General features: G+C 37.1%; 1 protein-coding gene across 2 annotated transcripts in view; it reads right to left on the reverse strand.

Annotated features, from left to right (window-relative positions):
• Positions 1–6,864: 6,864 nt before the first annotated feature.
• CNOT6 (CCR4-NOT transcription complex subunit 6) overlaps positions 6,865–26,642 on the reverse strand; it is a 68,993-nt gene continuing 49,215 nt past the window's right edge. Inside the window, exons 5-12 of one of the 2 annotated variants that reach the window (XM_034655824.1) lie at positions 19,183–19,272; positions 19,018–19,086; positions 17,940–18,097; positions 17,175–17,329; positions 16,420–16,574; positions 15,266–15,496; positions 13,362–13,564; positions 6,865–11,375 (exon numbers count right to left, since the gene is read on the reverse strand). In XM_034655824.1, the coding sequence (XP_034511715.1) occupies positions 11,163–11,375; positions 13,362–13,564; positions 15,266–15,496; positions 16,420–16,574; positions 17,175–17,329; positions 17,940–18,097; positions 19,018–19,086; positions 19,183–19,272 (1,274 nt within the window). In that variant the 3' untranslated portion in view covers positions 6,865–11,162. Of the gene's footprint in view, positions 11,376–13,361; positions 13,565–15,265; positions 15,497–16,419; positions 16,575–17,174; positions 17,330–17,939; positions 18,098–19,017; positions 19,087–19,167; positions 19,273–26,642 lie in introns of both variants that reach the window. The other variant, XM_034655823.1, reaches the window with a different exon arrangement.

Here is a 26,642-nt window from a genome sequence, read left to right on the forward strand (position 1 = left end):
ATTGTAATGCAATTGCTTTAATTTTTTATTTGTTCTTTGTAGTGAATAGAAATACAATGTTTTTTGTATATTGATCTTGTTTCTAATAACTTTACTGAATTCATTTATTAGTTCTAATAGGTTTTTGGTGTATGGACTACTTGGGGTTTTCTATGTACAAGATCATGTCATCTGCAAATACAATTTTATTTCTTCCTCTCTGATCTTATTACTTTTTATTTCATTTTCAAGCCTTATTTCCCTGGCTAGAACTTCTAGTACAATGTTGAAGAGAAGTGATGAGTGAACATCTTGTCTTTTTTCTGATCTTAGAGGGAAAGCCTTCACACTCTTTCACCATTAAGTAGGATGTCAGTTGTAGGTTCTTTGAAAAAGCCCTTTATCAGGATGAGGAAGATCTCTCCCATTCTTAATTTGGTGTTTCGTTGTTGTTGTTAAATAAAAGGTTATAGAATTTTGTCAGTACATTTTCTGTGCCTAATGAAGTGATCCTGTGGTATCGCCTTCATACTATTGATAGTGTATTACATTAAGTGGGGATATTAAGCCAACCTGGCATTTTTTAGATAAAAATCCCATTTCGTCATGGTGTATGGTCATTTTATATATGTTGCTGGATTCAGTTTTCTGGTATTTTGCTGAAGATTTTCCTAGCTTTATTCATAAGCAGCGTTAGTGTGTAGTTTTCTTTCCATGTGACATCTTTCTTTGGCTTTGAGATCAGAGTAACACTGGTCTCACAGAATGAGCTAAGTGTTCCTTCTTCTAATTTTTGGAAGGGATTGTGAAGAATAATTTATCCTTAAGTACCCGGAGGAAGTCACCAGTGAAACCATCTGGACCTGGGCTTTTCTTTCCACATAGTTTTTACTTTTAGTTCAATTTCTTGTTATACATTTATTCAGATTTTCTATTTCTTCTTGTCAGTTTTGGTTAATTTGTCTAAGAATTTGTCTATTTCATCTCCCAATCTCTGTCATTTGACAATTGTCCATAGTACTCCATAATAATCCTTCCTATTCTGTAAGGTTGGTAGTAATGTCCCCCCTTTTATTCTTGATTCTAGTAATTTTTTTCCCTGCTCAGTATAAGGCTCATCAATTTTGCTGATCTTTCCAAAGCATCAACTTTTCTGTTGACTTCTCTGTTTTTCTATTCTCTATTTCATTATTTTCTGCTCAAGTCCTTATTATGTCCCTTCTTCTGCTTGCTTTGGGTTTACCTTGCTCTTTGTTTTCCAGTTTTGAAGTGGAAGGTTAGGTTATTGAGATCTTTTAAAATGTAGGTATTTACAGCTACAAATTTCCCTTTACTGCTTTCACTGCATCACATAAATTTTGGTGTGTTACGTCTTTTATTTCAAAATATTTTCTAATTTCTCTTCAGATTTTTTTCTTCCTTTGGCCCAGTGGTATTTAGGAGTGTAGTTTAACTTCCACATATTTCCGAATTTCCCAACTTTCTTCCTAGCTTCCCTTCATTATGATCATGGAATATACTTGGTACAATCTCAATTCTTTAAACTTCTTGGGGCACCTGGGTGGCATAGCGGTTAAGCGTCTGCCTACGGCTCAGGGCATGATCCCGGCGTTATGGGATCGAGCCCCACATCAGGCTCTTCTGCTATGAGCCTGCTTCTTCCTCTCCCACTCCCCCTGCTTGTGTTCCTTCTCTCGCTGGCTGTCTCTATCTCTGTCAAATAAATAAAATAAAATCTTTAAAAAAATAAATAAAAAATAAACTTCTTGGTTTGTTTTATGGCATAGCCTATGGTCTACTGGAGAACATTCCCTGTGCACTTGAGAATACGTATTCTGGTATGGGGAGGTGGAATGTTCTATACATGTCTGTTAAGTCTACTCGGTTTATAGTGTTGTTCAAGTATCCTATTTCCTTGTTGATCTTCTGCCTAGTTGTTCTACCCATTGGGAATGGGGTATTGGACAACTATTAATGTTGATTGTCTATCCCTTTCATTCTGTTAGTTTTGCTTCATGTTAGGTTGTGGTTATCGTTTAGCATTGCTCGTGATTATAAAACGTTCCTCTTTATCTCTAGTAATGTTTTTGGTTTTCAAGTCTAGTTTATCTTCTTAGTATAGCCACACCAACTTTCTTAGTTTGTTTGCATACCTTCTTCCATCCTTTTATTTCAACGTTGACTGTTTGCGTCTTTGAGTCTGAAGTGTGTCTCCTGTAGTTAGCATATGGTTTGATTATTTTTATCCAGTCTGATCTTGTTTAATCCATTCACATTTAATATTATTGGATTTATGCCTGCCATTTTACTTTTTTTCAGTCTCACGCTCTTGTTTATTCCTCCTTTACCACTTTTTGCATTAATATTTTCTAGTGTAATATTTTAATGATTTTGACAATTACATAAAACATAATTGAAAAAGTAGATTCATATATCCAAATTATCCCAAATATAGTTGTTTTCCCGTGAGTCAAGTCATTAAAAAAATTTTTTGAAACCACATCAACAAAACCCGTTTATTCTTTTATAATCTATTTAACTTTGTAGCAAAAGCTTATCAACTTGTCTCCAAGAACATTTTCATTCAAGTACTCATTAATTCTTATGTCAGCTCTAGAGTAACATCATATTCAAATTTGCATAATTGGAAAAGCAACTTAACTTAGCAAGATATCAACAAAGCATTCTTCAAATTTTTCTTGTAGTTTTAGCAGCCAATTTACAAAATGTGGTGACAGTTAAAATTTGTTAGAAAATATACAAAAATCAGCATTCTTGGTTTGTATCATGAAGTTCAATATAAATTCCTGTACCTGTCTGTGAAAGTCACAAATACTCCTTCCGCTCCTTGGAGCTTCAATTTTGGTTCACTCATATACAGATTGATACTGGTAAGAAAATGTGTATCATACTGACATGGTTTGCTTTTGATCACTGAATATTTAGCAAGCATTTCTTTTGTTGCAAGATAATCTTAAATTGGTATTACAAGAACAGTAAACCATTGTTAAAGTTCCTTCATAATTTAACCAATGAGCATTAGTAAAGAAAACAAGATCATTAAACTGCCGTCTAGCCCTCCGAAGTCTTCACAAACTGGTGATGACAGTTCCTTGATTTAAAATTATATAAACTTAATTTTAACAACTACGACTTTTCAGTCTGTTTCAGAAAAGTACAACTATTTTCAATAAGCATCATAAGGTGAAGCAAAACAATAAAGGAAATCCAGGCTCATTAAAATTCCAATAAACCCAGATTTTGGACCTAACATAGCTGAGCATTGCCTGTAGTGATAGAAACGATCTTTCTTCATATCTAGAAGAAATTCTTTGGCAGGTATAAAAGACACAAAAATTTCTATGTCGTAAGTCTGATTTTAGGCTAAGAGTTCACATTTCTTTGTACATTTGAAAGTCCTTTAAGAAAAAGCATACACCATGTATTACCTGGTGTCTTTTATATCACACAATTCATCGAAAGCTAGTAAGTACTTTCAACTATTAAATTTTGAACAATCTTTAAGAGTAGCAGGAAGGTCTTCTATTCTATAGGTAACTGCTGGTATAACTGAAAAGACTTCATTTTCTAACAAAGTTTCCATAATAGAAATATATTTTTTATATCGTATCTCCATTAAAATGTTTTTTCCCGTGGAAGAATGCAAACACTTTATAGCTGACCAAATCTATAAGCTCATACCCTGTTATAGCTTTTTATAAAAAAAAAAAAATCTTTGGGGCGCCTGGGTGGCACAGCGGTTAGGCCTCTGCCTTCAGCTCAGGGCGTGATCCCCGCGTTGTGGGATCAAGCCCCACATCAGGCTCTTCTGCTATGAGCCTGCTTCTTCCTCTCCCACTCCCCCTGCTTGTGTTCCCTCTCTCGCTGGCTGTCTCTTTGTCAAATAAATAAAAATAAAATCTTTAAAAAAAAAATCTTTGTTGGACTTCTAATTCTTATTTCAACTGATTAATTTCACCTATTATTCTTTTTTGACTGTTGCTGGGAAACATTAAACTCAGTAAGTATTTGAAGGAAATGTATCTTACTGTTGCTTATTTTACTACCTTTAATTTTTTTACACTGGTTTTCCTTTTCCTCTGATGCAACTTGTAATTGTCATTCACCATGAAATTTGTAATATACCTTCTAATCTTTATTGTTCCAGTTGTGGGACTAGCTCAGTTCTGTATCCGCACTGATTTTAAACTTAATAATTGGTCCATACTTACTTTTTTAAACCAGAAAAATAATTTATATTAATATGAACAAAGGCATCTCAATTACTAATGATTTACATAGGCACAGTAATGCATGCTGCTGGCAGAAAGTACTCAAACATATTATACTTTGGTTAGTAAAATATTGTTAGGATGGAATCAGTTCTTTGACATCAACTGGTGATGTGTTTATGTGTGACACAAGCAAGACACTGGTTTCACATCTTACACAATGGGCCAGATAAAGGGAAATTTGGTCCTATCACAACAAAATGGTTTCACCAAAACCTTACAGTTCGTCCCACTAGCCATACTTCAAGTGCTCAAAAGGCACACGTGGCTAGAGGCCACCAGACTGAACACAGGTCTAATCCTCTGCATGACGGGGAAACTCCGAATTCTTGGATTCCTGCCATTTGTTATGGGTTGCTCTATTAACCCATCTTCTAATGCCTATGAATTACTTCACTATTCAGTTAGGGACACACTGGATCTCTTTTGCAGACTAAACTCTGAATGAAAAATAATGCAAAATGAAGTGTAAGCTTGAGAAACAAAATTCTTGGCCTAAATGTTTTTGTGAGGTCAAGGAGAAAGGAGGGCCTTGGCAGCAAACACCTGAAGGGACGGTGAGTCAGGGTTTGCCTAATTGAAATAATGAGTGACCAAACAAAACTCACTTACCTGTCTTTTCACCCACAAGTGATGAGGGACAAATCGAGGTTCTTACTGATTCTGTTTCCTGAACATTTCAAATTCTCCTTCCTTTTTTCTCTTACTGCCGTGACGCCACTCTCAGCTTGTCCTCTGTGAACTGGACCATGCCAGAAGCCAATGAACTGGTTTTCCTGTTCTAATCCACCCTCCAGAGCACCGCTAGAGCAAATTCCTCAAATCCAAACCTGGTAACGCTGCTTCTATTTAAATCCCTTCTCAGGCTCTTTATCACCACCTACAGGATTAAGTTCAAACTTCAGCATGTGGCTCAAGGTTCCAAAGGCATCTGCTGTGTTTCCAGCCACTCTGCTAGTGCGGCTCCCACTGAAGATCCACTTCGTGTTCGAAATTCCTAACTACGCACGATTTCACAAAGGGTTTTACTATATTCATCTGGGATGAATAACTTACTATTATTCATCTTGGAAACACGTTCTTAGTCCTTCAACACTAGCTCTAAGGTCACCTCTGGGAAGTTTTACAGGCTCATGCAGACATATTTGCTCCCTCCATACCTGGTACACCTTTAGCACATGTTACTTAGATTATAGTGATCGATGAGTAACCTGAAGTCAGAGACCAGGGCTGATAAATCTCTATTTCCAATCTTAGCGCAGTGTCTGACAAGAAGAAATTCCAAGTATGGATCAGTATGGTGACCAAGAAAGGTACATTAAAAGAACCACTCTGATCACCAAAATGGACCAACTACACATAGCGCCCCCACCATCAGGGCTGTTCGAAGTTACCACTAGCAAGCATCACGTCAACAAGGAGAGGAGAAAGGTCCTGGTGACTCACAAAGCTTCCAATGTTGACCTGCCCCTCACACCAGCATCGCTGCCCTGAGAACCAGCCACCTGCAACAGCGTGAATATTAAACAGGAAGCAAGCCCGCCCTGCAGACTTCTTCCACCTGGCTTTGGTCACGCCATCTGACCAGGTTTTCAAGAATTACATAAAGTTGGGGAACAGTACAAGTAGGTGTGCCACACAGGGGAGATACCGAACGCACCGGGCTGTAGGGCTCGTGGACGAGGCATTACCTAAGACACCACTGTGCTGACGGGCTCCTCGGGGCCTGCAGCAAACTCACTGTGCTAGGAAGGTTGACAATACCCGGAAGGAGGAACTCTCGAGCCCACCCACCTCTGGGCACATTGGTGTAGTGAGCAAAATTTCTTAGGACGGGCCCCAAATAATTTAACAGCTTTTTTTAATGCATTAGAGTGATTTCAAGTTTGCCGACTTTAAAAACTGCCATCTCCTTATTTGATTAAAAATGTTAAAATGTAACTAAAGAAACCACAGAAACTGGTTGACAAGCCACCTTGTCACCCAGCAGTTTTCCCAGTTCCTGCAGACTCGTTGGTTAGTCATCTGGGGAGCAATCTACTTAGAACATTTTATGTTTCACTCTTTGGAGGAAATTAACTTAGATATTTCTCAAACTCTCGTAAAATTCTAATAAACACTATCTTAAGATTCTTCTAACACGTAATCTGTTTATTAAAATTGTCTTTACAGTACTTATGAAATTAAAAATCAACTTAAACTTGAATACCTAAATAATACTCCAAAATGGGAATTCTCAGTATATGTAACATTACAGAGAACACAAAAGCTTTACTAAATATATTTCACTTCTGTGTTCCCTTAGGTACTTGGTTCCTCTCAAGAAACATAAACTAGAATTTATAAAGTAACATGGGCGTAATACTTCATTTACTTTTTTATACACTTACCTTTTAACAAGACTTCTGTTACAGAGGTAAAATTACATATTAAGGATTAGGTAGAAAACGCCTACTTTAAAAAGTGGACATCTTGGCAAACATTAATTGTCATCTGATTTTAAATGATTTTTTTCTAGTATCTACATTAAAAATTCACATTTGTTATAGAAAGTAGTTTCTAAAAAACAGACTTTCTCTGAAGAGTTGGGAAGTCACATTTTAAAGTTTATATATACAATAAAATATACATGTGAAAAGTAAAACATCTAATCAATTAGTATAACCCCACCAACACAATGTTTGTAAATAAATTCAAAAGCATTTATTTAAAATATGTCAAACTCCTTCCAAAAGACGGAAGACACATGAGCCCATCTCTTATATTAACGAGGTATATGATAACAATGACAAAATTCCTAAATGCAAATGGACCATGAGTTGCCTCAGTATAAAAATGAACCTTGGCAAAGATATGTTATCCAGAACAACACAGCCAATGCACCATCTCCCCGCATCATGGCCCTCGTCCCCATTCACCCTTCCCCCTTTTCAAAGGGTGAGTTACAACCCAGTCCCAGATGACTCAGAATTTTAATTATGTGGTCTGCTAATCTTTATTCTTCTCAAACCTCAGTACTACAGCTATACAAATTACACTTTTAGAATATTTGAAACAGATATTGAATTTATTGGTTGGCTATGAGTAGGAAAATACATCAGTAAAGAAAAGAGACCCTGTATATAAATATAATACTAGCTAGTTACAATTTGACCAAGAAGGTTCCACTGAAAAGAACAGTAAAAGCCCTTGTTACCACCAGTCCATAGGTACATATTCGGTTTCCCATCACCCTTATCAAAGAGCTGCCTAGGCAAATGCGACATTCTTTGAGCTTAGTGCAGATAATGTGCTGGGTTTTGTTACATGAATGGTAAACAAAAATTAGTCCAGTGCATTACACAATATAATGTACTGTGAATAAAGACTAGATACTCTATTTTAGACGCTACTTCAACATACCGTAGGTTATTAAATTTTATGTAACCAAAAAGAAGAGCAAAGTGAACATCTTAAAATACTGTTTACAAGTAGGGGAGAAACACTTGCTAAAGGTGTTCTTCGAATTATCTGCAGCATTTGTACTGAAAATTCTGATTGGTTCATTAAAAGAACACACAGCTGTAACTATTTTGCCTAGGTTGGCTTTTGTCTTCTATATGACATGACCCCCAAACCTTAAATCACTATGGAAACTAATTCCATGAATTTAAACAGTAAAAAAATGGAATACTACAACTGGAATTTATTACTGAAAACCTGGACCTTAGAAGAGCTTTGAAAGGTTAATTTCAACATTTAGAAGTGCATCCCAACCCAATTTAATAATGTCCTTAGGTTTCAAAGTGCTAACTCAAAATAAGTTTTCCTGGCGGTCACCAATCAAGAAGGAAAACACATTTCTTGGAGATGTCCCTTGCCTGTCTTCTAGGACTAGTAAAGTTGCAATCAACAATTTATTTCTATAACTTTAAATTATGCCATAAATTAATTTTGATGAACATTATTTAAATTCTCAATGCATAAATAATTACCAACAATACGGTAAAATGTACTTCAAGAGATTTACAACAAGGAATTGTGTGCCTCCAAATTTCTGATCAGTAAAAACAGAAAACATACCCCAAATTTTCTGTAAAACATTCATAAAACGGATTTATCCAGCAAGAACACTGAGATTACATTATGGCAACACCACATTAAATATATTTGTTACAGAATTTTGAAAAAAAATCTATACTGAGAAAACATACTAGTTTTTATTGCATTTTAAAGAGTATGGATTATTGGAAATTATCCAGGACACAGAAAATATTTAGAACACAAAACCTTGCTTAACAGAAGTATCTATTTTGGTGTGACTGTTTATTCCCTACAGACCCAAAATATTTCTTCCTCTTTTGAAGGTTACAGTCATAAGTCTACACTCCTGGTTCAATTTATCACTACCTAAATAAGATGGAGAGGCTGTTCAAACTGACCCACAGAATGCAGTATGCCCAGAAGAGGCAAGAACAAAGTTTCAAGACTTAACAGGCCCTTATATCTTACTATGCTGCCCCCAAATTCAAATATATTGCAGACAATAACAAATACAGATGAAAACGTTTTTGTGTAAAGCTCAAACCTTTAGCATCTAACAAGTGCACTCTAGTTCCAGCATCTATGAAAAGAATACATCCTCCATTAACAAATACAAACGAGTAAGTGCTTCTCCCCTCCCCCTCCATAAAGCTCTCTGGACCTGTTATCACATAATGCAGATTGTAGGAAAAGCGGTCTCCTTGCCTCATCAGTCCAACCAGCTCCAGCTCGCCTTCGCTGGAAATTGTCATGATGCACATTACCAACACAGTGTTTAGGAAAAATGAGTAAACACACCTTTTTTTCACACTTTACAAAAAAAAATAAAATAAAATAAAATAAAAACCCCATAAAAAGTTATGCATTGGTTCTACATCAATAATACCAGCTTTCCAATGTACTGATTATAAACTGGACGTGTTTGGTGTCAGCACAACTTCAACAAAAAGCAAAAAATAAAAAGCCGTCACAACGAAATCTTAAAAAACCTCAAAGGAAAAACCAGGTCCCAGACAAAGATTCAAGATCAAAACCTTTTGGGGAAAATTCTTTTAAAAAGAAAAAAAAATCATTTATTTAAACAGTATGTAATTTTATTTTCTCTTAAAAACAGAATAAGCACATTTAAGTGAACATTTTTCATAAAAATTTAAGTCATTATTCAAAATGACTCCTTTTCTGTATAAAAATTGTTAATAACATTTCAACATTTTTTTCTTACTGCTCACATGTTGTCCTTTTGCTCCCCTGCCTGCAGTTGAAACAAAAGCAGTTAGACCAAGTTCCCTCTGAATTCATTTGATTTTTGAGAAAAGAATGAATGAGAACAGAATACATACGAGTTAACTTTGCAAAGTTAAAAGTTGGCTTGAATCTCTAATCTACTGCGGACACTACGGGCAAAGTCCAGGGTACAACAGAACTTTTTTATCTTGGTTGACCTACTAAAATGACTTTGTCACTTTATAAATGATCTGAAGAATTGTCTTAGGGACCGGTTTTGAAAATACATCTCATTTACACTGCTTCATAAATGGAAAATTCACTTTAAAAAAAAAAAGGAATGATTAAAAAAAAAACACGGAGACGAAGGAATCCATGGAAAACAGAAAGACTTCACATGATAGCCGTACTCTGGGTGGCGGACGGCACTGAGCAATGACACCAAGAAACAGTGCCTGGGTCTGCTGAGCAAAGACCCGGGGACCCACCCCATGAACATGTTCCAAGATGTGATATTCAATGCTTCGCAATGGGAAAAAAGCCGCAGCTTATACAAAAGCGTTTTCATAAAATTCTCACAAATGTTCAACAGTATTTAAAAAATATAAAAGAGGATGCACAGATTCTCTCTGCATGCACAGGCAGTGCTCGGTGAGAACGACTTTAGGCAGGCACAGTGGAGAGAGGACAGCAAGTGTCTCAAAAAGGAGTTAAGAAGCTGCATCCAAGCAGCTGTTAATTTTTTAACTTAAAAAAGTTAAAGATTTAAAAATATCAGAATGTACATATATCAACCATTACATTCAGTCCATAAATGCCTACAGATCATTCACTGCTCAGCTTCTCTGTCCTGGTAGATAGCTTGTGTAAAAACCCAGGATTCATGGATAAGTTGCCTCTGGTCTGAGAAAATGTCCAAAGCTTCAAGCAGATTTAGATTTAAAGAGCCATGTTCTCAGTTTAAAAATAAAGTAGTACAAAAGGGCCAACAGAACCCCAACAGTGCAAATCATCAGCAGAGAAAGTCTGTTGCAACTTCTTTTACACGCTGGCCTTTATAACACATGAAACAGTAAAAAAACTTAGCCTTAGTTTACAATACAATCATTTCCAAATCTGATTTTTTTTAGTACAAAATTTCATAAATCAGGTCTTCTGTGGATCATATACAATCATAAAGGCTAAATTCAAAGTCTCTATTTTACAAACAAGTCTGAAAAGGGAGGGAGTAAAGTATGGAAGAATGGTCTCTGGATGTTATTACTGGCCTCAAAAAAGTAGTGCTACAGATTTCTGTGCAAAGAGAATATGCTGTTCAAACATTTTCCTATTTCAAGGCATGAAAATATTATATTGGATAGAAGAAACAGGAAAATTACTTGTAACAAATTAAAGAGAGGTGTAAACACACCAATCCCTGTCTAACAGTATATAAAGCATATTGGGCTCAGAATTTGTCTGTTGCTAGCACCTGGCTTTCATACTATATCCTTATCAAATAATCAAGGTTGAAAATTCAAATCATCAAGGAAAAGGAAAAAAGAAACAAAACAAAACCAAACCCTGGTGGCCATACCTCACTCCCCTATATTCAGATTTTATGAGTTTACAAGTGAATTGAGGTCGTCCTCTGAAGGTACTTGACTACCTCCTGCCAGGAAGGTGAATGCCGTTAACTTGGGGCAGGAAAGGCAGTAAGAGCTCCAGTTGTGCAAAAAGTGAGAAGTGGTCGGAGGGGATGAGTGGGTGTGGGCAGCCGCTGATATTATTCTCAACTAACCAATGGTGGTCCAGAGGTCCCAGGATGCCTAAAGTGTTCAGCTGAGGTTTCGAATAGAAGATGTAGTCAATTATACCCTGAAAAACAGAAGGAAAAAAAGAGGAGGCCTCACGTAAGCCAACCCTGAAACACTGAGCACTTTCAAGACACACCCTCACAGTCATGTCTGGTAAACAAAGAAAGGCACAAGCATGTGGGAAGAGGCAGTACTCCATAAACCAAACGGTCCCCCAGATGTCAAATCTAGCAGAATGAAGACAGTTTACGGATGATAATCATTCATTCTTCCTCCTTTCTGGTTCTTTTCACAATCTTTAATGAGACCTACAAGATCCTTCGTGGTATGGCCTCAGCTTCTTTTCTAACTTGATTTGTACTGTTTTCCCATGCTCACTACCGATTATCACACTAGCCCTTTTNCCCCGGCCTTTTTTTTGGGGGGGGGGGGGGGGGCGGGGGAGCTGGCAGGGGAGAAGGACATTCCTTGTAGGTGCCAAGCTCCTTCCTGCCCCAGGGCCTCCTTACATGTTGTTCGCTCTGCCTGCATCACTTTCTTCTATCTGTCATTTGGCTAATTTCTTCTCAATCTTCGTGCTGAGTTCAATCACTTTCGAAAGTCCTTCCTGAATCCTGCCCTCACCCACTTCCTACCTGCTACCACCTCCAAGTCTCTTCTCTTGCTCATGTGCACCCCAAGGTGTAACTACACACTCACGTGCATGGTGGACACTGGTCTCTCCCACCAGACTGTGAGCTCCACAAGGGCCGGGACATCTCTGCCCTGCACGCACCCAGCAGCACCCAGGCCCAGCACCGGGCACCCGGGTGAGCACTTCTCGGTTTGCCCTTCTCCTCCCTGTAACTTCAGCCTCTCCTCTACATGCTTTCAGCCAAAAATATTTAAGCACATTCAAGTGTCTTCCTCTTATCTCTGTATCAGCAAAGGAACAGGAAGAAAAAAAAAACCCTAATCTCTCCTACCTTTTGGTTATCACCGTCACCTCCTCTTCAATCTGCTTCAAATAACAATCACAACGTTGGTTTTTACTACCTCCTTGCCCAGTAATATTAACTCTCCACATTCTAGTCTCTGTGCCTTGCTCTCCAGTGAAGCATCTCTTACCAACAGATTAGGAAGCTGAAAGCATGCTTCTTTTTCCCCAGAAAGGCCTTCCTGCCTTTGCAGTTGGGCTCCTACACTGTCCTGGTTTTCCTCGTCTCTCTGGTTACTCTTCTGTCACTTACATGTTCCTTTTCCCCAGAGTCGGCTCGAGGCTCTCTTCAACTCCACACACTCTGTTCCCAGGGTTAAATCATTACCTACAGTACTGTGGCTCCTCCAAAGTCAAATAAAAAAAATTTCAAGCTTTTCAAGTTTCTCAAAGAAGTCTAACAGCCCTCCCCTCCGAAATTAAGACTCAGTTAACACTAGCATTTAGCACTCCAACACACATTCTAACCTAAATGATTCTTCCTCCACAAGGTTAGAAACTATGATTCAAGAGCAGAAATGCAAAAGATGGTTAAAAAGAACAGATGAATGCAAATCCTAAACAACCACTGATATTAAAAATGAGGAGAAGCACTAAGGCAAGGCTCCATATTGTAAGCCGTTAACTGTGTATGAAGGCATATAAAGAGAAGATATATTTTTAAATGGCTAATATAAACCACATTTTGGCACTCAAGGAGTACAGTTTCAGTTAAATTAAAATACGAGAGATGAAATATGTCATTCCAACGGACACCAAATTAGATACTATGGTACTCTCTGAACAGCTGTTAGCAATGAGCATAACTGCCCCCAAACAGTGACAGTTAAACTCAAGATTTCCTATCATTATTTCATCTGATTTCTTACCCTGGAAATGATTCTAATGGGTACCTATCAAGTAGGAAAGGGACACCAATCACAGAAGAGTAATAAGAGAATACTGCTGTCAACTAATTCAAGATGGCTTACTTCCATTCTGAACACACATCCACATTTCAAAGACATAATAAAGTTACAGAACTCTCCCAAAAAATGGAGGTTTAAAAAGTTTCTCAATCTCAAAAGTCACCTTGAAATCGAACGTGTAATTTGTGTAAGGCATCAGGCCACTCTCATAGGCACTCTTCAACTTGAAACCATGCGTGATCCTTCCATTGGTTGTCCCATTTTTCCCATTACAGCTGAAGTTTGTAAGACTTTCATTATATCTCAGTTCCTTAAAGTCTTTATGATTTGTTTCTACTCCACCGGTACTTAAATATTCTACAACACCTATAATGAAAATACAGGTACTTTGTTCATTGTCAAGTATAACATGCAGTGTACAAAACTAAAAAAATGTAATAGTAAATACTTTAAACCATACATTTCCCCCTTTCTAAAATGTTTGTTGTTGCCTTGTTCATTTTTTTACATTCCCAGGACTTATCTAAGTCCATTTTTACATGGTTTTGATCCTAGTATACTGAATATTTTATATTTTGCTGTGCTGTTTCATATTTGTTAAACAATAGTTTCTTGTTTTTTTTTAAATTGAGCTTTTTTTTATCTTTTCTTAAAAGACTTTATTTATATATTTAAGAGAGAACGAGCACAAGCAGGGGGAGCAGCAGAGGCAAAGGGAGAAGCAGACTCCCCACTGAGCAGGGAGCCAGCCACGGGGCTCAATCCCAGGATCCTGGAATCATGACTTGAGCGGAAAACAGACGCTTAACTCACTGAGCCACCCAGGCGCCCCTTGTTTTTACTTTTTAAAAAGAATTAACTCCATAATCGACATCTTAGTATCTAGGTTTCTGCGTATGTTGAATTATTTACTTGGTATAAAATGCCAAGATTAGGATTAAATGTGCCATTATACGTATTGCCAACTATGGAAGAGAATGCCACCAGCTAGACGGGCTCTGCAAATAGTTATTTTACTTTTCATTTAGTTAGCAAAGTTGGACACTTTCTCATGTGTTTGCTATTAAAATACTGTATTTTTTTTTAACACTGAAATGAGGCTTAATATGTATTATTTGATTAGAGTCTCTCTTTGCCCCTCAGAGACTCTACAGTTAAACAAGGCAGAACACATGTAGAGAGACTGTCGGAGAACAACCCCCCACTGCTTCAGCAGCAGTGATCCCCGGACAGCTTCATGAGGTGGCCTGAGGAATTATGGATCTGATACCTTTACCTGCCCTGAAAACAAATTTTAACAGTTTTTATCTTCTTCCTGGCCCTCATCCATCATGATGGCAATGAACTGCTTGTGCACTGAACCACTCCAAGAGTGCTTGTACTTACGTGCTCAGGTACATGTGCAAAGGCAAGGAAAAGTACTTTGTGCAAATGACAGAGTATGCATGAGGAGTTGAAATACAAAAAGGAATAGTCTGATATTACAAGAACTACGGTTTTGTTAACTGTACTACCCAATGGAAAAGTATTCAAGAATAAGCCTTTCTGTATTCTTCTACGTTGTAATAAAAAATTAAGATCCCTGTTCTTTTTTTTGTTCAAATTGCTAGCCTGATCTTTGTAAATAAAGGATCTCAAGTGCCACCTAAGGCATATTGGCATCGAGCCCAGTGATATTAAGATCCTGTAAATAGCCATTTACACTGCATCTTATTACTACATGCTGGAATCCCAGAGAAGCTATCTTAATAACCTTCTCAGAGTCTGGATTATATGTGACTTGGGGATAATGAAATATAATCATATGTTCTTTAACAAGTTATTTCAAGTTATCAACTACATGCTTATCAAAGATGATTAACGTCCTTCCTCCTTACGTTTTCGTAACATCATCTCGTTTTCAAAATAGTCTCCCTACTACACACACAAAAAAATGTTAAACCTGATTCATAGTTGCTGTTATAAGCTGAATTTTCATTTTGACTAAATTTGGAATTACCAAAAACAATATATTACAAAAACATTTTAAGTCAAAAAAAGCATTCTATATAAAATATCTTTTCTTACCAGAATCTGGCAAAGAATTAAGATCTGCACATAACACCAGTGGAATAGTACCGAACTCTCCCAATACAGTGGACTGGAGGTTCCGTGAGGCTTTATCAATAATGTTCTTCACTTCTGAGAGGAACATCATAGTCTGAACCAACTTCACATCAGAGTACTCAGGGTCCCAATGCATGTGAGCGTTAGCCACAAGAATAAGTTGTTTTTCTGTTCCAAGATGTGGCTTTCCAGCTATATTAGATAAAAAGAAAACAAAGAGACAGACAAAACCCGCCCATCAGCCCATATATTCTTACAGGATCTGAAAGCAAGTAGCATACCTCAGAATCTCAGGAACAAAAAAGGACCCTAAAATTTACCTAACAGCCGCCCACCTGATGACAACTCTACCGCAGCACAAACCTGAGAAACAGTCCACTATGCTCTGGCTGAACAGTGCGAGGTGGGCATTCACTGCTCGAACACACACAGCCCATTCTATTTGGGACAGCTTTATTTTTAAACAGTTGTCTCCATGAAACTTCTGGCTTCATTCAGATGTCCTAAATTGAGCCTCACAAAATTACATCTACATCCTGTTTCTCAGATGTATTTAATGCAGGCGCTATGTTCTATCTCTATTTTCTCTCCTTCAGGTTAAACAGCTCCAGTCCCAACTGTCCCTCAAGTGACACAAGTTCCAGTTCTCAGCATGATGGTGACTCTAAATGTACCTTTAATTTGAAGTAAGTGGTCCATTTATCCAAAACTCAAAACATTTAAAATAATGATTACAAGTAGGGCAGGAGAGAAGTTAGCTTACAGAGTATCCTTGCTGCCAAGAAATTACAGGAGGGCATGGAGTTCTTCTCTCTGAACAGTTATTTTAACTAATATTTATTTCAACATTTCTTTAATGTAAAAAATTATTGGGAGCAAAAAACCCCATTTTTTTCCTTTGGCTTTATGCCTTTCAAAGTTTGAAAAACTTTTCTGGGCGCTGCCTTCTCATCTTAAGATTTGTGGTAGAGAAAAAGGGATATGGTATTTTAGAAATGACTTAAATTCTCACTGAGTTTCTTCAGGTGTTAGACCAGACTATTAATACATAATAAATTCTCTTTCTATTAAATTTTGGAGGTCAAATTTACAGGAAGTGAAAAAAGGTCACTCACATGACATTTCAATCAATTCCTTTCGAAGTTCTAGCAGTACTGCAACTCCAATGTTATCTTTTGTCATGACTCTGTTCAGCATAGCTTCAGACCCTTCTGAATTTGCCATTGCTAGCTGATTAAATTCAACAGTGTGTTTCTGAACCAAAGTAAATCTAAAACACAAACAAAACACACACACAAACATAGAATTGGGAATACCAAGGTATTAGCTCTGTGGGAAATGCAGTTTTCCCAAACTTCCTTAACAAATACGATGGCATGTAAATCACATTATGGAAAATCCTCCACACTTCACACCATGCTTCCCACATCCGTTTCAAATTGTTCTCAGTCTGTTACTGATACAAATAACATCTTGTAATACTTTTACAACTTAAAATAATGTAGTCATCTTCTGTTTGAGTTTCATGTTGGAATATTCCATCTTATAATTTTTAAATAACTCTTTTCCAAACTATAGGTTTAAGAATCCCTCTACCATCCTAGAGGGAATGTTAATTACAAGGTGCTTCAATTAACAATTGGAGTTAAACCCTACTGAACACCTGAAGAAACAGCAGCACTTTCAACAAGTCTCCAAAACAAGATCACTTCTGATGCTTCAAAACCAAACCAAAGCCTTTCAGTCAACAGTGTTGTTTTACTGAGTAATAATACAATGCTTCATTGTCCAATTTGCCAACTAATTTTCACACCCCTGACTCCCTGCAAATACGGATAAATTTTTCTTTCTTAAACATAAGACGACTTACTTTTCTGTCTTGAAGAATATTGCACAGCCATCGACATGTTTCCTTTCTTGTTCTGACATTGTCCTAGCTCTAGATTTAGGACTAAAGAATCCATTATAGCCACGTTCTTTCAGTTCAACCAGAAAAAAACTGTAATACTGTTCTGTTTCAACCTCCTGAAAAATTGCAAACGGCAAAGTTATTTCTTAAGACAAAAATGAATCCTATGCATTAACTTTACATGTACAGTTTGAGGGGTTGAAATAACTTCAAAGGACTGATCTGCAGAACAAGGAATGTAACATCTTTTCAACATACATACACCTCAGTGTGTGTGTATTTTCTTATATTTTAGAATTGATGGGGAATAAGAATCAGAGAGATAGGAGGAACTTCACAGATTCTAACTGCAGACCACAGGTAGAAAGTGACTTGCCCAAGGTCACGTAAATTATTATGAGGGTAGGACTGAGACCCCAAAGTTAGTATGCATCAGGCTCGATGCGCTTTCCACTATGCCCTAATTATTCTATTAAGTCTGATGGTAAAGCAAAACTATACCTTGACAATGCCGCAATTTCAGTAACATTGTCACCCTATTAAAAAACAGTAAAAACAAAGCAGGTAGTGAATGCTCCCAGGAGTCGCTAAAAACAGAGCCAGTATTTTAAGAACTGCTGAGCTGGAACTTCAAATGTGTCAGGGTAATGTGTTTCCAGTTTGTCCCTTGCTTATCAACATTGGGGCATTTGTGCAATTTACACACACACTCTTCTGAAGACTTACCTGAAGACTTATGATATCAGCATTGCAGCTCAAAATTTCTTGAATAATGGCCTTTTTCCTGTAGTCCCAATTTAGTGCCCAAGACGGACAGTAGCCGTATAACTGCCGGGTCGCATATTTATCACAAAGAACATTATAGCACATGACAGAAAACAAGGCTGTAGGAAAGATAACTTTACTTATTCACACACGTGGCAGAAAAAAAAACATAATTAATTTCAATAGTTTTCACTTAAATGTTAAGATTGACTTTCTTCACTCAATATATACTCACTGAAAAGCTACTATATGCCAGACATAATGGATACAAATAAAGCTGAATAAGGAAGGAAGGGCAGATGGCTGATTGTTACCTGCTACACAGGTTTCCTAATAGGCATGGCTAATTTCCCTCTATAGAGCAACTATTACTAACTCATGTGAAAGGAAAGAGGTCTCATAGACCAAATCCTGTTACACACATCATGTAATTCCCAAACTGTTTTCATACAAGTTAAGTTAAAAAGAAATCAGAGGCCATTAGTTCAATTTCTCTCTCAAGTAAGTGTTTTGGCTGTCTTACAATTCTGTAGTATCAAATACATTTGGAACACACTAGGGTTTGGAAACTTCCAATTCCAAGATTTAGGTGTATTTATTATAATAAATGAGTTAGGTCAGTACTTTACAGCGGAGCTTCTCAACAGTGGCACCACTGACATTACGGGTGGGTCAATTCTTTGCTGGGACAGTGCGCTGTGCTGTGTGATACGGCATGCTTAGCAGCACCTCTGACCTCTAACCCTGAGCTGTCCGTAGCACTTCCCCCGGTTGTGACAATCAAAAAATGTCTCCAGACATTGCTAAATGTCCCTTGGGGGACGAAAATGCCTCTGGTTGAACAGCATGGCTCTACGGCATACCTATGGGATAGTAGGGAGGCCAGGTAAGCAACAATTAAGTCTTTATTATTATCTCTCAAACTAAATCAATCTTAAGCATTCAATTGTAACACAGCCCATAATCTAACCCACGCCAACAACACTGTTAGATTTATAATACCAAGTAAAAATAAGTTAAAAAATATAAGTCTACCAACCAGTTGGCCTTGTTCTGTCTGGTTCTTGCAACATAATCCAAGATCTTGGAGGTGGCTGTTCTGTTGAAACTAGTTGAATATAAAACACAAAACTAAGCAATATTCTTACACATCTTCCTAAAAAAGTCGTTTGAACAAATGACCACTTACTTCTTTTTGCAGTACCTGCCAAATTATCAAGCAAATAGTTCAGTAGCCTTCTTGTTCCATCTGGTTCCAGATATAGGTTCAATATATCCTGGGTAAGTGGATTTCCTGGAAATATTTTTAAAATGGGTAAAATGAAACCAAGAAAGGTAACAAAGTATTTCAAAAGTAAAAAAACATACCAAAATTACCAGATCATCTGTAACAATGTATATAGTTACTAGTAATATATCAAACCAGAGAAAATATTGTTCCAGTTTTTGGTAAGAATAAAAATGATTCATACCATGTTCTACAGAAGTAGCCAGAAAATGATTATTGTGGACTGATGTCAATCTAGAAGAGATCTAATAGTGCTCTGTATCTGGCCCTGCCTCAACAACATTTTTATGACAATCAAATCCAAGTGAAACTAGAAGGGGAACAGTGGGAAGGAGGGTCAGACCAGGGAAAGAGGACAGCCACTATAATGAATCAGAGAATCAAAATCTAAGAATGCAACAAAGCTAATAAGAAGATATCCTAATGACAAATATAACCTGCACTTAGATTTTTAAAAATTCTATTAAATAAAGTAATAACAAATGGGACAGATTTGGTTTAAGACTAAGTCACTAAGGAAAGCGGAAAACCCCAGGGCTGTGAGCCATCTGTAAATTCAATAACTGTTTCCTAAGAGCCAAAAAATGAAAGCAAGTGCAATGATTTACATGTATCTACAAGAGTCTCAAATCCTCTCAGAAGGATTTCTTATGTGCTTATGAAAATTAACAGTACAATGAACTGCTTTGAACAGTGAAGTTCTTACCCACAGAAGAGGTGTGTATATTATTCTTGATGCCACAGCTCCACTAATAAATTTTATAGACTGAAGAAGACAAATGATTTACAAATCATTATCAAGTGATTATAAGATCTTAACCATGCCAAATGAAAAAAGATTTTCAAAAGATGTTGCCCCCCCCCATTTTCTCTGCCAGAGCAATGTTAGAGAAAGCCAGCAAAAACAGAAGGTTGAGTAAGATTCAGAGTTTCATAATGTAATATGAATATGTTCAGTTTCAAGTGAAAATCACTCATCATACCAAGAACCAGGAAGATTTCAAACTAAATGAAAGATAAACAAGATTCCAACACCAAGATGACAAAAACATTAGAATGATCTGATCTAAATACAGCAGGCATGACAAAAAATGCTTAAATGAGAAATAGCAAAAACATGTTGGAATTAATGAAAAAAACAGGAAGACTCAGCAAAGAAAAAGAGTTTGGCAAATGAACAAAACACATTTTTGAAAATGGAAATACTAAAACTGAAAAAAAATAAATGAAATAAAAAGTTCAGTGGATGGGTTCAACAGCAAAACAGAGGAAAGAATCAGTGAACTGAAGACAAAGCAGTAAGAATTAGGCAATCTGAACAACAGAAAGGAAACTGAAAAAAATGAACAGAGCCTCAGGGACCTGTGGGACCACAACAAAATTCCAAAGTTTATGTCCTTAGAGTTGTGGAAGCAGAGAACAAGAAGCACTGAGCTGAAACAGTACTCAAAGAAATAATGGCTGAAAACTCAAATTTGAAGAGAAAAACAAACCTGCAGATTCAGGAATCTCATAAAACTGAAACAGGACACACTTAGAACCCACAGCAAGCCACCACCATAATTACACTTCTGAAAACTAAAGACAAAGAAAAAATCTTGAAGGCAGCCAGAGAAAAACACGTACCTCTAGGGAGAAGACATTCTGAATAACAGCAGACTTCTCATCACAAGCCATGGTGGTCAAAGAGAAGTGGCACAAGATTTTTAAGTGCTGAAAGAAAAGAATTGGCAACCCAGAACCAATACCTATGAAAACAGCCTTTAGGAAGGAAAGAGAAATAAAGACATTCTCAGAGGACAGAAAACTAAGAGAATCTACTGCCAGCAGATCTATCCTAGAAGAATCAGAACAGACGTTCTCTAAATACAAAGGAAATTATGAAAGAAGGAAACTTGGAACATTAGAAACAAAGACTAGGGTCTTCAGAAGGGGGCAAATATAATAGGCTTTTCTTCACTTAAGCTTTCTAACTCACGTTCCGCCGTTAAAATATTTTTGTAACACTGGTTTGGTTCTAAATATATGTAGAGAAAATATTTAAAACAATGATACTATAAACAGGGAGCAAATAAGAAGTCATAAAGAGTTAGGGATTCTATATTTCACTCAAAATGGTAAAATGATAGCACTAACAGACTTGATAAGTTCTGTATGTTTTCCACAAGAAACTCACTTCAAATGAAACACTATAAACAGTTTGAAAGGAAAAGGATGGAAAAAGATGTCATGAAAACCTTAATCAAAGGAAAGAAGTAGTGACTAGTATCAGATAAAGTTGATCTCAGAGAAGATAAATTTACAAGAGACAGAAAGTGACATTACATAATATAAAGGAGAACACATAGGAATTCTAAGCATGCATCCACAAAATGACAGAACTGAAAAATATACAATTATGCTGGGAGACTTTAACACTCATCTCTCAGCAACTGACAGAACCGGACAAAAAAACTCCAAACACCATCAATCTAACAGACACTAACTAGGTTAATATATAGAATCCAGTTGAGATTTATAGAACATTCTACCCAATAACAGCACAATACATATTCTTGTGCGTGCCCAAGGGATATAAACTAGTATAGACCACACCCTGGGCCATAAACCGCCAAACTTCAACAAATCTCAAAGAACTCAAATCATACAGAATTCTTCAACCACAAGGGAATCACACTAAAAATCAGTACTAAAAGACAAAAGGGAAATCTGGAAACACTTGGAAATCTCTAAATAATCCATGGATCAAAGAGGAAGTTTTAAGGAAAATTTTAAAATGCACCGCATTAGTGAAAATGAAAACACACCATATCAGAATTTGTGGCTGGACACAGCTAACGCAGAGCCAAGAAGAAATTTATAGCACCTAAGGCATACATTAGAAAAGGAAAAATCTCAATTCAATAATCTAAACTCTGATCCTAAGAACCTAGAAAGAACAAAATAAACTGAAAGCAAAATGACAGATTAAAAATACTAAAGAATAGGAATCAATGAAATCCAAAACAGAAAAAAAGGAATTTTTTAAAATGCTGTTTCTTTATTTAAAAAGATCAATAAAATCTGTAAACCTCTACCAAGGCTGACAAAGAAAATGAAGACAAAAATTACCAATATAAAAAGTGAACAGCGATATCACTACAAACCCTTCAGAAATCAAAAGGATAAGGGAATACTATGAACGACTCTACATACATAAATTTAACAATATATATGAATGGGCCATTTCCCTGAAAAACACAAACTGTTTGAACTCACCCAGTACATAATTTAAATAGCCTTAACCTATTAAAGAAAATGAATTCATAATTTTAAAACTACCAGAAAAGAGGGTCACCTGGGTGGCTCAATCAGTTAAGTGTCAGACTTAGATTTCGGCTCAGGTCATGATCTCAGGGTTGTGGGATCAAGCCCCACGTACGTCAGGCTCCGTACTCAGCATGGAGTCTGCTTGAGAGTCTCTCTTTCCCTCTTCCTGTGCCCCTCCCCCTGCTCATGCATGCTCTCTCTAAATAAATAAGTTAAATAAATAAATATAAATAAATAAATAAATAAATAAATAAATAAATAAATAAATAAAATCTTAAAAACTGCCAGAAAAGAAATCTCCAGACCCAAACTGTTTTGCTGGAAAATTCTACTAAACACTTAAAGAATTAACTCTAATTCTACAGACTCGGAAAACAGAAGATGAGGGAACACTTTCAAATTCATTTTATAAAGCTCATATTACCTAGATATCAAAACCAGACAGTGAGCACACAAATAAAACTAAAGACAAATACCCCTCATGAATATCAAGTCAAAAATCCTTAAGAAAATATTAGCATACAGAAGTAAGCAAAAAATAAAAAGAACCATGACCAAGTGGGATTTATTCTAGGAATACAAGGCTGGTTAAATATGGAAAAATCAATTATAAGGCCAAAGAAGCAAAATTACAAATCATATCAATTGATGCAAAATAGGCATTTGACAAAATTAAAAACCCATTCATGATTTAAAAACTCCAGAAAAAGAGGAACAGAGGGAAACTTCCTCAAATTGAAAAAGACAATCTACAAAATACCTACCTACTGCTAACATTATACTTAACAATGAAGACAGAATACTTTCAAAGATCAGGAAAAAGAGGGATGTCTGTTCTCACGACTCTTATTCAACACAGCGCTGGAAGTTCTAGTCAGCACAGTAAGGCAAGAAAAGGAAAAAAAGGCAGACATATTGGTAAGCCAGAAATAAGATCATCCTTATTTTCAGATGACATAATTTTCTACTACATGGAAAATTCCCCAAAAATTTACCAAACAGTGTACACACACACACACACACACAAAGGCGCAACTCCTAGAACTAGAAGTGAATTCAACAGGATGGAAGATACAAGATAAAAATACAAAAATCCAATTCAAAAAGATACATGCACCCCTATGTTTACTGCAGCATTATTTACAATAGCCAAGATATGGAAGCACCCCAAGTAGCCATCCATAGATGAATGGATAAAAATGTGGTATATACATACAAAGGACTATTACTCAGCCATAAAAGAGAGAGAGAGAGAGAGAGAGATATCTTGCCATTTGCTATAACATGGATGGACCTACAGGATATTAGTACTAAGTGAAATAAGTCATACAGAGAAAGAAAAATATTACAGGATTTCACTTATCTGTACATTCTAAAAAACAAAACAAATGAACAGGCAAACAAACAAAAACCAAACAGACTCTTATATACAGAAAATAAACAGGTGGTTGCCAAAGGTAAGGGGGGAATGGCGGGATGGATGGAAGAGGCAAAGAAAAAAAAATCCACTGTATTTCTATATGCCAGGAAGGTACACATGGACAGCAAAATTTAATACAGTATCAGTTACAATTGCTCAAAAAAAAAAACCACAAACCCACAAAGACTTAGAAATAAATCTAACAAAACATCTACATGACTTATAAAAAAACTACAAAATACTGACGACAAAAATCAAAGCTCTAAATATAGGGAGACATGGCACATTCATGGATCAAAAGATTCACTTCTCCCCAATTTCATCTCCAGGGTTCACACAATTCCGACCAAAATCCCAGCAATGTCTTGTAACTACAGACAAGATTATTCTAAATGTATATGGAAAGGCAAAGGAACTAAAACAGCTTAAAATGTTTTGAAAAAGACAACTAACTATCGTAGAGGAATCAGTCTATCCTATTTCAAGACTTAATTACCCTATTTCAACTTTCAAGTAATCACTGGCAAAGGAATAGACACATACATCAATGGAAAAGAGAGAATCCAGAAACAGATCCGCACAGGTATGTCCAACTGACCTTGGGAAAAGGTATAAAGCCAATTCAATGAAGGACAGACTTTTCAACACATGGTGCTAGACCAACTGGACATTCATACACTAAAGCATGACCCTTCAACTAATCCTCGCTTCTTTTAGCTCAATTTTAACTCCAAACAGATCATAGACTTAAATGTAAAACATAAAACCATGAAACTTTCTATAAAAAAAGATTTATTTTAGAGAGAGTGGGGGTGAGGGGCAGAGGGAGAGAGAGAGAGAATCTCAAGCAGACTCCCCACTGAGCACAGAGCCTGATGTGGGACTCCATCTCAGGACCCTGAGATCGTGATCTGAGCTGAAATCAAGAGTCGGTCGTTCAATTGACTGGGCCACCCAGGTGCCCCAAACCATGAAACCTTTAGCACAAAACACAGGAGAAAATCTCTGGGATCTAGAGCTATTCAAAGCAGTCTCAGACTTGACACTAAAAAGATCCATTAAAGGAAAAAATGATAAACTTCATCAGAACTAAAAACTTTTGCTACATACAAAATCCTGTGTGATATTGTGATTTATATTAAGAAATATGTATCTGGTCTTCATCCACTCTCCTAAAGCTCCTAAAACCCTTAAAATCTCCTAAGTGAAGAAGTTGAAGAGGTGTCTCCTGTTGTGTTACTTCCTTAACACAACCACCCCACCTAAGGACTGGAGACTGGTTGACAGAGGAATCAACCATGTGACTAGAGAGAGAATTTTCACAGTCCCATTCCAGAGGATAAGGGGGCCGGAAGTTGGCTCAATCATCAGGGCCAATGATTTAATCATGCCTATGTTATGAAGCCTCTGTAAAAACAAAAAAGCATGGGGTTCAAAGAGCCTCCAGGCTGGTGAACACATGGAGACTCAGGGAGAGCGGTGCTCCTGGAGAGAGCACGGAGGCTCCACGCCCCTTTCCCATACCCTGTCTCACACATCTCCTCCATCTGGCTGTTCCTGAGTTCTGTCCTTTATAATAAACTGGGAATCTCCTGAGTAAACTGGCTTTCTGATTACTGTGAGCCGCTCTAACAAATTAATCGAACCCAAGAAGGGGTTGTGGGAACCTTGGTCAGAAGCACAGACGCTTTACCCGTGGAATTGGATGCTATCTTTGGGGAGGTAGTGTTAGAATTTAGTTGAATTATAGGACATCTAGCTGGTGCCCTAGAATGGCTTGCTAGTGTGGGGGAAAGCCCCCCCAGCACTGGAACTGGGTGTGTTAAGTGATGAGAAGACTACGTACTGGGAAAACAATATTTGCAAATCACATCTTTGACGAAGGCCTAGCACCCAGAATATATAACAGACTCCAAAACACAACAGTAAAATACAGTCCAATTGGATAGAACACGGCAAAGACATGAAGACTATGGCACAGATGATGACATACAGATGACAAACAAGCACATGCAAAGACGTGCGATAGCTACAGCTAAAGGGAAATGCAAATTTAACCACAATGAGACATCACTACACATCTGTCAGAGAGGCTAAAGTAACAATAGTGACAACACCAAGCTGGTGAGAATTCAAAGTGGATCACTCATTTAGCACTGGTGAAAATGTCTGATAGTACAGCCAGTCTGGAAGACAGTTTGGGCGATTCTTAGAAAACTAAGCGTGACACTAACGTATGACTGAGCCGATTGCATTCCTGGGCATTTACCCTAGAGAAATGAAAACTTACATTCAAGTAATAACCTGTACGCAGCTCATACCGCTTCATCCGTAACAGAAAAATACTGGAAACCAGCCAGATGTTCTTCAACAGGTGACGGGTTAAACAAACCGCAATGCACCTGTACCGCGGAACACTGCTCATCAATATAAAGGAGCAAACACGCAACAACATGCGTGGGTCACCAAAGAATTAACCCGAGTGGAAATAAACCAACCTCAGAAGGTTACATACAGCATGATTGTACTTACACAATATTCCTGAAATAGGAAAACGTACCAGTGGTTGTCTGAAGTTAACAAGTGAGCTGGGCAAACTCAGGAGAATAAGAGGATTTGTTCAAAAAAAGGGACGATCAGTGAAACT

This window comes from Ailuropoda melanoleuca, chromosome 3 (assembly GCF_002007445.2).
Source record: "Ailuropoda melanoleuca isolate Jingjing chromosome 3, ASM200744v2, whole genome shotgun sequence".
Taxonomy (NCBI): Eukaryota; Metazoa; Chordata; class Mammalia; order Carnivora; family Ursidae; genus Ailuropoda; species Ailuropoda melanoleuca.